At 33.0% G+C, this 12,708-nt stretch overlaps 1 protein-coding gene across 1 annotated transcript; it reads right to left on the bottom strand.

Moving 5' to 3' along the window:
- Positions 1-1,474: 1,474 nt before the first annotated feature.
- On the bottom strand, positions 1,475-4,424 carry LOC125191644 (NADP-dependent glyceraldehyde-3-phosphate dehydrogenase). Its single transcript, XM_048089041.1, has 7 exons — positions 4,180-4,424; positions 3,779-4,101; positions 3,453-3,709; positions 3,102-3,257; positions 2,462-2,840; positions 2,269-2,385; positions 1,475-1,757 (listed from the first exon to the last, which is right to left on the bottom strand). The coding sequence occupies exons 1-7, from the start codon at positions 4,322-4,324 to the stop codon at positions 1,644-1,646; spliced, it is 1,491 nt and encodes a 496-aa protein (XP_047944998.1). The 5' UTR covers positions 4,325-4,424; the 3' UTR covers positions 1,475-1,643.
- Between the last annotated feature and the right edge of the window lie 8,284 nt (positions 4,425-12,708).

The raw sequence follows: 12,708 nt of genomic DNA, 5'->3' as shown, positions 1-12,708 counted from the left end.
AAGTCTAAAAGAGGCATAGAAAACAACTCAAATTCATAATGCTAGGAGGGGGGACCTGAACCCAGTTATTAGATTATATAAAATTGCTAGAGAAATTAAAGTCCAAAAGAGGCCTAGAAAACAACTCAAATTCATAATGCTAGGAGGGGGACCCGAACCCAACCCAGCCCAATTGTATGAATGCCTAGAATACATGCCAATTGCACTACTGCATCATTTTCAAGTCTTTCGTACATGTAATAGTGTATATACTATATAGGCATAATTGAAATGGCTGGGTGTCCGGGCCCCCCTCTCCCACCGTGGCTCCGCCAGTGACTACGAATATGGTATAAACTACCATCGCAAGTTTTGTAGCCGATACTTTGGAGCGAAAAGACTCTGCACTTATGAAGATTAATTCATTTATTTTTATCCTTTTTTGGAAGCTTTATTTCGTTTTTGTTCACTAGCTTGGAAACCAACTATTATTTCCTTTATTTAATTAACTATATGTCATATACAATTCACTATTTTGATTTCCAATAGATTTTGAAAATAAAAATAAAATTTGAGATTCTAAAGCCTTAGTACAATAAACTTATGTAAATGTTGGTTGTCATTCGATCCATACTCATGATATGACGATTTTAAATAGAAATATTGGTATACATCAAACATATTTATCATGATAGCAATATGTGATAAATGAATTGGCTTTTACTTACTGCTCCATCTGTTCATGTTAATAAAGACATATTTTTTTGATATTGAGTTTAAGAATAGTGTGTTAAGTAAATGGTGAATAAATTAAGAGAGATAAAGTAAGAGCGATATTACTTTTTATCAAATATAGAAATAAGTCAATTATGTTGGAACTTTTCAAAATTAAAAAAAAAATGACTATATTAATATAGAACGGAGGAATTATTGTTTGATGTGTTCATCGTGTGTTTATAGGGGTGGGTCGATACGATATATCGTATCGAAAACGTTGTATCGTGTATCGTATCGAAAATATCGATATGAAAGAATTCCATATCGTTATCGTATCGACAGTTTCGATATATCGAGTTTCGATATATCGAATTTCGATATATCGAACTTTCAATATAAAAAAATTTCATATCGTTATCGTATCGATATATATCGATATATGTCGAAAATAAAATATCGATATATATCGAAAATATCGATATATCGAAAATTTTCGATATATATCGTATTTTCGATATAAAACGATATATCGCGATATAAGGAAATTCATATCGTTATCGTATCGAAAACTTACGATACGATATCGTATCGTATTGAAAATTCGATAATGTTTCGATATTTTTCAATACGATACGAGCGATATATCATTTTTTTCGATATTTTTCCCCAGCCCTATGTGTTTACATGCAAGAGAATAGTTTAGTTAACAGATGGTTCAAACTTACTCGTAATTTGGTTACGGACACGACGGTTCAATATTTGGGCTTCCGGCACACAATTTATCTCACAATACACATTTCCTACTCCCATTTTTCATATACTCCCATTATACAAACAAGGATTAAACTGAGGGCATAGTAAATTGCAGAGGAAAAATTAACAGTGTCCCATAAAACAAGAGTCCTTTTGAAAAATTATTATTGATATAAATCCCCTGAAGCAGCTGTTTAGCCCATCGTGTATGATGGAGTTGGCAAGTTGATAACAGTGCTCTTCACCTTTGTCATCATGTTGATGCTGTTGGTAATTCCTTGTGATCCGATCCCGCTGTCCTTAATACCCTATTACAAAACTCCATAGTTAATTCATGAAGTGAAACATAGAAGCTAGTAGGCTAAGACGTAAATGCTACGGACTCAATATCACATATTGGTTGGGAGAGTAATTGATGTGTTGTTGGTTTATAGACTAAATGAGTTATATCTTCTATCTAATATGTTAGTCTTTCGGGATAAATTCTCTGGTTTAATTTGTAACATTGATGCTTTTACTGAGAACTCAAATGACTAATAGTGGTGGCACGGAAAAACAAATGTGACCAATGAGTACATTTCGGTGTCAACTCGGAGTGGTGCAAAGAAGCCGCCATGACCAATGAGAACTCAAATTGGTGGTCTGGTAGGGAACTAGCTATGACCAACGAGGACGTTGGCGCTTAAATAATGTTGATTGTTATGAACTCAATGTTCCATAGAGTAATTGGTATTGGGTCGAAAGACTAAATGAGCTATTTTTTTTTTCTTACAGACTAGTTTTTTGATGAGTTCTATACTAAGGTAATGAGTTGAGTACCTGGAAAGGAAAATGGTCTGGGCCACGAGCCGGGGCGGAGTTGATCTGAACGGTTCCGGACTCCATGGCATCACTGATGAGCATTGCCTTGTTGATATCTTTGGTGAAGACACAACCCTATAATTCACCAAAATTAGAGATGTCGATGTTATATAACACGAAAAATGTAGAGAGACATGGAACTCTGCTCTACCTGGAGGCCAAAATTACTGGCATTGCAGTGGTGGATTCCTTCCTCAACAGAGCCGATTCTGATTACGGGCAGCACGGGGCCGAAAGGCTCCTCCCAGGCGATGCGCATGTCCGGGCGCACGTGATCGAGCAGCAGGGGCCAGATGAGGTTGCCCTCCCTCTTGTATTCCTGACAGAATGTGGCACCCTTGTCTTTAGCATCCATCACCAGGCCCTCAATGAAGTTGGCAGACGACTCCGACACCACTGGGGTTATGTCGCAGTCGTCCTCAGGCGCACCCACCGTCAGCTTCGCCACCTTCGCCTTCACCGCCTCCACCAGAGCGTCCGCCACGGACTCCATCACCAACACCACCTTCACAGCAGTGCACCTCTGCCCACTGCCACACAATAAACACAAACATGTCATTTCCCAATTTCTGATGAACAAATATTTCCTCAGTCCCATTAAAAAATGAAATGTTTTCTTTTTTGGGTTATCCCATTAAAAATGAAACATTTTCTAAAATGGAAACAACATTATCTCTCTTACTTTATTCTCCTCACGTTAACTCATAAAGCAACACTATATAAAATCTCGTGCGAAAAGTAAATGTTTCATTTCTAATGAGACGGAAGGAGTATTAGTTTTGACAACCTACCTGTATGAGAATCCTCCCTTGATAATGTTGGCTGCAACCAAGCCCAAATCCGCATCCTCGAGCACGATGCACGCGTCTTTCCCTCCCAGCTCCATCTGCAGAGGGATCATCCCTGCTTTCTTCGAGATTGCAATGCCGGTGTCCCCACCGGTGAAGCTGAGGCAGAGTGAGATCAGATCAGATCAGTAATCATATTAGTCATTGTTCGGTTTATTTAGACAAAATAATCATGAGATGTAGCTATGACTAATTATTCATCTAGGAACAACCAAACACAATACATATTTAATCCCGAGATACAATTTTGCAAACAGAACAGCCCCTTAGTGTTTGTGTGTGTGTTCAATTTACCTTATGCAGTTCACACCAGGATGCATTGTAAGGAAATCACCAATCTCAGAGCCTCTCCCTGTGATGCAGCTGATGAGCCCCTTTGGGAAATTAGCCAAGTGAAAGCAATGCACCATGTGAAGGCAAGCCACCGCACCCTGAGTCGGAGGCTTCAATACAAGTGAGTTCCCAGCAATGAGAGCAGGCGCGATCTTCGACACAGCAAGGTTCACCGGGTAATTGAAAGGAGGAATCGCTAGAACAACACCGAGCGGAATCTATAATTTAAACAAACAGACTTAGCTCAAAGCAGACAATATCATACTAATATGCATAATCATAACTACCTTGGATGTGAGGCAGTACTTAGTCCTCTCGTTTCCCGGGAAGCTATCGGAGACGAGGAAGGTGCCCTGGCCGAGTAGCCTGACTCCTTCCTCGGCGCAGTAGGAAATCAGATCTCCAGACCTCACCACCTCAGTCACAGAGTCCTTTGCCGGCTTCGCGATTTCCTTCACCAGCGCCTCTGCGATGGGGGATTTGTGCTCTTTGAGGATGGCCGCGGCCTTGTGGAGGAGCTCCGCGCGCTTCCACAGCGGCGTCTTGGCCCACGATTTCTGCGCGGCTTTCGCTGTCTCCATCACCTTGTTCACCTCCTCTTGCGTGCAAGCTGATTAGTCATTATATAACCATATATATCAATCATATTCCGATTATAATGACAAAGCGCATCATATATGTTTGTTACCTTGAACTTTGTAGTGAGTTTTCCTGGTGGTGGGATTGACAATACCGACGGATTTGCCGGAAGAGGAAACCTTCCATTCGCCGTCGGCGTAGTACTTGAAGACATCGCCGTCAATGATCTCAGCAAAAGCACCGGTGCCGGCCATTGATAGATTCTACTTCACTGCTAAGAATGCTATTTTATAGGAGTGTGAGAGAGAAATGAAGCAACAAAAATGTTGGGTTTCTTCAACTCAGCTAGATGCCTGCGTATATGTAGTGGTTTCTGTTTTTCTCATGGAATAAGCTTAGCCACAATTCTCCTTCCATCATTTTTGGACCATATCCCTTTTTTCTTTTTTCTTTTTTCTTTTTTCCTTTTATCCATCCTCCGTCCATTTGTTTTTACTTGTACTACTATGAGTATCTTTTACTATTTCTTGCAGTAGTAATTGCATTTTTCAGTCCAAATACAGTACACGTGGAAATAGTTAGTGAATTGGTTGTGGTATTAGTCAGTCAAGAGAAGATGAAGCCCAGATAGGGAAACTTGCATGAGCGAAGCAGATACGTGCCTCATAATTGTTTTTTTATTCGTAATTACTTCCTCCGCCCCCAAATATTGTTCCACTTTGATCCGGAACGAGTGGTAAGAAATGTAATGAAAAATGAGTTGAAAAAATTAGTGGAATGTGTGTCTTCTTTTTATATATTAGTAGTTTTATAATAAAATGTGAGTATGAATGAGTTAGTGGAATATGAGATCCACTGCCAAAAATGGTAAAGAGTGAAATGAGACAAATTTTATGGGACAGACAAAAATAGAAAAATGGGACAAACTTCAAGGACGGATGGAGTATAAAGTAGTAAAATATACTCCCTCCGTATCATAGAAATAGGCCCTTTAGAGTTGGCACAGGTTTATGTATTGTTGGTAAAGTAAGAGAGAATGAAAAAAAATAGATGAAATTGTGTAGGGAATGATGGGAAGGTTGCCATAAATGGATATGGACCATTTCTATGGAATAGACGAAAAAGAAATTAGCCTATTTCTAAGAACGGAGTGAGTATATTTTATTTTTTGAATAATTTACTATTATCTCATAAAAATAGTCATATTTTTCAATTTTCTGTATCAATTTATAGTAGTTTTTTTCTCCATATTGAGATGCGTGTTACTTTTCACTGACTACACTTCGACTATTAATTAATTTTTTACACTCTCTTATTTTAACAATTTATTTTATGTTAAAATTCATGTAATGAACTACCAAGATTATTTTTGTAGCTGGAGATCCAATTGACATCAACAAGTTAAATAAGAGTTTTAATTATATATGTACATTAAAAATAAACTAAAATAAAAAATTATTTAAATATTTTGTACATGAGCACTTTGGCAAGATTTATTATTATATGTATAAAAATATAAATTGTTTTTATTTGTAATAGCAAGATTAAATGCTATCACTATTAAGATGTGTTTTGTTTTATTTTCTTCTTGTATGGCATTTATTTAAGCACATCGGCTTCATTTTTTTCCAAAAACATATTCCTATTATGAAAATTTAGGAAAACTAAATTGTTATATTTATTTTAAATTTATTTTTAAAATATATCAAATAAAAATTATATTTATTTGATGTGTATTGAATATTTATTGCCAAACTAAATTATATGGAGAATAAATGAAAAATGAGAAAGATGAATAGAAAATCAAATAAATAGTAAAAAAAGAGAAGAAAGAAGAGATAAGAGAAAAATATTAAGCAAAAAGACTCTAATATCTCTTAAAATTAAAAGGGAAATGTCTGAAAATATAGTATAAAAGTAATTCAAATATAATTAAGTCTGCCATGGATTTCTGCGGATATATTCTTTACCCCGTAAAAGTGAAAATTACACTGTCCAAAAATCTTTTCTATAGTTCACTTTAAGTCTTTAACTAATAAGTACTACTAGTCTACTACTATTAAACAAAAACTAATTGGAGAAGGTCTCACTCACTATTACCTCTAAATGCATTAGTGTAAAAATTAATTATTTCTATATTTTAAAAGCGAGAAACTAATTATTGTTATGAATAAAAGTATATGTTTTTCCAAGTAAACTGATCTCCATCCTACATTTAAAAAAAAAAAAAAATTACTACTCTCGTCCCAAGAAAGATAACCCCTTCTTGGGATGACATAAGATATTATGTATGTTAATTTTAAAGTGTTAAAAAGAGAAAGAAAAAGTTTATGGGTGTTTAAAAGTAGGAGATATGCAAAAAGTAAATGAGATAAAAGATTGTTAGGTATTTAAAAGTAAGAGAGATGCGAAAAGTAAAAAAGGAAAAAGATAATCAAGTATTTTAAATATTTTCTAAATACGAATGATATCATTTTGGGTGGGACGGACAAAAAATGATAGTGGGTATCTACGGTGAGACAGATGGAGTACGTTTTTAGTAATTACTCCCTCCGTCTCATATTAAGAGTTACTTTTTGCCATAAAAAATCGTCTCAGTTTAAGAGTCATTTTTAGAATTTTCCATATTTGGTCATATAATTTTACCCTATTTTTCATCAAAATTACATTAAAATGTCATTATCTACATTAAAATAAATCAAAACAAAAATCAAAAGTCAAAAGGGACCAACCTTCAACCAACTCTACCATCTCACTTCATTTATTACATACTCCACCATCTCACTTCATTTATTACACACTTCAATTCTTTCTTAAAATCTGAGCCATAACAATAAGTGATTCCAAGTGTGGGACGGAGGGAGTAAAATAAATAGCTGCAAAGACAGTACTATCATAAAGTCTACTTATTTGCATGCACCCAAGTGTGCCAATAGAATGACTGAATGAGTATTAGTAAGTGCAAAATGGTCCCACCCATTAAATAATTGGAGGCGTGATGAGATTTATTTAAAACAGTTAGGGGTATTGAAGAAATAAAATCATAAATTATACTATTGTAAATTTGAATCAGATAAACTAAAAAGTTTTGTAAATTAAACTATTTGTATGTAGGTATAGACAAAATCATCCAACTAACCATAAAATTACACGTAAATAATTGGTAAAACTGAAGTATGAGTCGCAGAATCATCATTTCTAATTTGTTGAACTTGAACCCCCATAATTTTACCGAGTCTGAATGATGTCATCCGCAACTATGTCTTTTATCCGTCTCTTAACCGTATCACCTCTTCAGTATTTATGGGTCCTACCTACTGTACTTTTCACCTCATCTTTTAACTAAGAGACAGCACTTGCAATCCCTCAATCTCTTAACCATCTCATCCCTTAACTATTCATTCAATTTCATTTTTTATTTTTATTTCCAACAAATTCAATTAATATTTCATTGAAATATTAAATTAATACTAATAATTCATTAAATCATAAAAAACACAAAAATTACAACATCCAAAAATACAAAAAATACATAATTGAAATCCTATGGAGTATTTTTTATTTTAATTTTAATTTTTTTAATTTTTAATTTTTATTACAATATTAAAAAATACAAAAATTAAAAATTATAATATTTTAATTTATTTTATTTTTGAATTTTCCTGATTTTAAAAAAAAACAAAAAAAAAACATTTTTAACGGGTATAAACGACGCCCACTCGCGAACCGGCGAGTGGGCGTCACGCACGAACCGGAGCACGCCACGTCGCCAAGGCGCGTGTCTCGCCAGCTCGAGGCCGGCCTCTTCGGGACGCGTCACGCGACGAGACGGCTCGTCTCTTCGGGACGAGATGCATGCCGTATCGTCGAGACGAGATAGGGACCACATCGAGACGCGACGCAGATGCCCTGAAACCAATCTTAATATATATAAGTAAAATGGGCAAATTACAGGAAAATTCTAGAATTTTAGCAAATGTTTTGGGTTCCATAACTTTTAAATTCGATTGTAAGTTATATTTTTCTTAATTTTCTTATGAGTAAAATATTTTAGTTGCCTAATATGCCCAATATAAAATAATATTTTAGTTGCCTAATATGCCCAATATAAAATAACAACAAAAAGTTTTAATATTAGAAATACTACGTACTGGGAGTATATGCGATGAAGAGATAATCCTAGGAAGTTGGAACTCCAAGGCATGGCATTCTCAACAGTACTTTGTCCCATTCCTTATTTAAGATTATCCTATCAACATGTTTTGTTTTTTCTAGTTGTATTTGTTTTAATGTTTCTTTATTTTATTAAATAAACTTTATGCATCATTACCCAATCTCTTTACGATATATTTTAGGTCAATACATGCAAAACATCCAACTTCAAATTGAAGCTATAAATTTCTTTCCGTAATTTGATTTTAATAAATAAACAAATTTATCGCAATAATAAAATAAAAAAAGATTACAAATATTTTTTTTATGGTTAAATTACCATAAATTAAAAGGCCGCACCATGGAGGACTCGAACCAGAAACCTTTGGCCTTAGACATAAGATTGCAAATTTCTTAATTAGGTGAACATCATTCTCCACTAGGTACTAGCAATACATCAATTTCCTTATTTTCTTCTTTCTACGTCTCTCTCTTACTTTACTAATTGTAAAAGCAACGCAGTCCCAAAAATTAATTTTTTTATGTGATGAATGGAGTAGTAGTATTATTAAAATTAAAATATGGATAAGAAAGCGTAAGACCATCTCCAACTCTACGTTAAATCTAATTTTTGGTATAGAAAACTTCTCCAATTATAATGTGAATCCAAACTAGTTTTTGAGTTTTTCTCCAGAAAACATCAAATATGGAGCTATTGCAAAAATTTTGCAAGACATATTACTCAAAAATAGTATAAATGGTTGAAATAAAATTACTTGACGTATACTCAAAAATTAATTTGAGTTTAATGTAAATAGTTAAAGTTACCTATGACCATCATAAACGGATTCCTCTTATCATACCTTTTATCTCTATCACATCATCATTCCCCCTAATTTTTGTCATACCACAACTTATACTACAACTCTTTATCTCTCTTTATATCTCTGTTCTAATAATTTTAATCTAATTTTTTTTAATTAATCATCTACTTTAGAAAAATTAAATAACATTATATTTAACAAATTATTTCATTGAAACTAATACAACTAGTACTATTAAAAGTGAAATTTGCTGATAGTTATAGAGTTTGAAAATTAGAACTATCAAATAGTAAATTTTCTAAAGAAAATTACGTCATTTATAAGATGAATTATTTATTTAAATAATTAATTTTAAATTAAATAAATTATTTATAATATATTTCTGAAGTTAAATTATTAAAAAATTCATTGCAGTGTAGAATGGTGTGCCGCAACGGGAGCCCCTCACCGTGATGCACTCCCCATACCTAGCACCCTCCCCCTCTCCCAATGTTTCCGATGTCGTGAAGGAGTAATTTAGATGAAGCAAGAATAATGAATTTCGTATTACAATGATTTAAGAAATTAAAATTAAAAAACTCACCATCCTTTCCCTTTCATTTTTCATCATAAAAATTAAAAATACTGTTCCTCCAATTTCATAAAAATAGAGATATTTAGAATGATATAGTTTAATATATATTGGTAAAGTATGAGAGAGATAGAATGAAAAAGTTACTTCTTTCACAGAAGTATGAACTATTTTTCGTGAAAAGTAATTTTTTTTTTAATTTTTGGATAGTTAAATAACACATTACCTCTATGTATCATTTTATTTACAACTTATATTATTACACCATAATACTAATGATGTATAGTTCATTATCCACTAATACTATTTACACTATTTTTTATCTCATCTTTTTACTTTACTAATAAGATATGATAGTGAAGAATAAGGCCATCACATTAGAATAAAAGAAGTTATAAAAAATAAAAGCGCATTATTTTTATTGGACTAATCTAAATATAATTAAGTCTTTATTTTTATAGGAGAGATGAAACATAAATTTAGCCTAACGCATATCAAGAGATTGTTTTTGAAAATATAAAAAATTTAAAAAGAGAAAAAGTACTTATTGGTAGGAGCTTATTCCCCCTACCCATCGGTCTCCAACTTTAATCAATAAATGCATTTTCACCTCTCCTAATAAAATAATCATTGAAATATGACTCTACTATCTATTCGGGTGATAAGAATTCGTGTATTGATTTAGAATCACATGTGACGGAGTATATATTATAATTTATGCACCATTTCACTTGCAAGGTCTACTACTTATATACTCCATATTTCACTTGCAAGGTGTTACTAGTGCAGAATTACATAAAGAGAGATGTACTACTTAAGTACTTATATATCACTCCATAGGAATATGATGAATCGTTAACTATTTGATAATTGTTAAATATTACCAATTCATAGTTATTAATTAATTAAAATAGTCTTTTAATAATTTTTTATATATGGAAATTTTTGTAATTCTTGTGATGTTAATACAATATAGTAAAAATGTCAATCAATGACTTGAATATTTTAACTAAATTTGATTCACAATATATGTAGTATGTGTTGATATTAATTTGATTATCGAAAATATTAAGTAATATTACGACATTTTATCATCTGAACATATGCTATTAGGAACATATGAAATTATCTTTAATTTGATATAGTATGTTTTTGTGAAAAAAGAGTTTAAATCTAGATAGTTATATAGTTCAAAGTTTTGAGATATTTTTTAAAAAAAGAGAACATTTTTTTGGACTACTTTTTCGACTATCATTTTTGGTTCATAATGTTTGAAAAATATCTTTTGAGATCCGTCAATTTCGACTTAATATCATTTGAATTACTTTTTCATTTTTTTGGACATAAAGACCTTTAAGGCCATAAAGGGCAATTTAGTCTATTTACTTTCTCTTCTTCATATAGTCTATTTACTTTCTCTTCTTCATAATATTTAATTTCTTTCTCTTTCATTCTTCTTCCCCTTCTTCCTTATCCCAATAGGACACGTCCAAGTCGATTGCTACACCAATTTTAAGAATTCAAAGCATCAAACACAAGAACTCAAATATACTTTTTCTCACACCAATTTGAAGAATTTGATGCTTTGAATTTTTCAAATTGGTGTGTAAAATCGACTTGGATAGGGATGATTGAGATGAGGAAGAAGAGAAAGAAGGAAAAAGGGAAGAAAAAAAAAAAGAGAAAGAAATTAAATATTTTAATAAAGAGAGAGTAAATAGACTAAATTGTTCTTCATGGCCTTTAGGGTATTTTTATTAAAAAATGAAAAAGTAGCTCAAATAATATTAAGTCGAAGTTGGCAGATCTCAAAAGATATTTTCAAACATTATAAACCAAAAATGATAGTTTAGCAAAGTTCGTGGACTAAAAAAAATGTTCTCTTTTAAAAATTAGTTATAACTAATAAAATTATGTACTCCCTCCGTCCCATTGAAGATGACCCACTTTCCTTTTTGGTTTGTCCCAATTAAGATGATCCATTACTTAAAATGGAAACACTTTTATCTCTACTTTATCCACTCTCTCTTACTTTACTCTCTCCTCTTAACACACAAAATATAACTGCATAAAATCCCGTGCCGCCCAAGAAAGGGGTCATCTTCCTTGGGACGGAGGGAGTATCTATTAATACTCTTGGTTAACATTATTTACACACCGAATTGACATCAGTACATTTTAGTTGGCATTGTTACAAAAACTAGTTGACATCGCGTGAAAACTGATACTCCATCTGTCTGCGAATAGGAGTTCCGTTTTTTCATTTTAGTCCGTCCGCGAATAGGAGTCCTGGTTCACTTTTACCATAAATGGTAATAGGATCCCACCTTCCACTCATTCCACTCACATTTTATTTAAAACTAATATATACAAGTGAGACCCCTATTATACTAACTTTTTTCCATTCACTTTTCTTTGCATTTCTTAAAACCCGTGCCGCCCATATATGAGATTCCTAATAACGAACGGAGGGAGTATTAGTCATTTATTTTCAGAACAGATAAACTAAATTTAAAAATATTTATCAACTGAATGGATAGTTAACGGTCTAATAACACCCTCACAATATATACGTAAAATGAGAATCTTTATGGGAAATTTATCGGGTCAGGTCAGATGGAAAATTTACACTATTCGGTAAAGTTCATGACTCTTTATACAACAATTAAAATTAACGAAAAAAAATCAAACGATGTTGAAAATTCATAACTTTATAGGCAATCTACCCTTATAAAAAAATATTAGTAATAAATTACAAATGGAAGTGCCCTTTGCTTTTATGAGTTCTTCGTTATTATCGAGTTCCGTCGTAACATTGATAACTGAATTTGTACCACTTTTTAAATTTCAATTAATGCGATAATTTAGAAAAATCATCTCTATTAATTTGTAGGGTTAAAAAGGACATGTTTTGTTACCCTCTACAATTAATTAGGCTATTGTCCACAAATCAAGGTTTGCTTGATAAGAGCCTCCGCAATGGTGGTAGGTTAGCGACCGGCTAGCCGATCGCCGCGCTTGGTCGGTTAGCCGAACCATTGACCGGCAAACGCGATTATCAGATGATGGGGATGATGGCTGGTGCGCGGGG

Source organism: Salvia hispanica, chromosome 6 (genome assembly GCF_023119035.1).
Source record: "Salvia hispanica cultivar TCC Black 2014 chromosome 6, UniMelb_Shisp_WGS_1.0, whole genome shotgun sequence".
Lineage (NCBI taxonomy): Eukaryota > Viridiplantae > Streptophyta > Magnoliopsida > Lamiales > Lamiaceae > Salvia > Salvia hispanica.
Note: the sequence above shows the minus strand (reverse complement) of the source record. Positions and strands in the feature narration are given on the sequence as shown.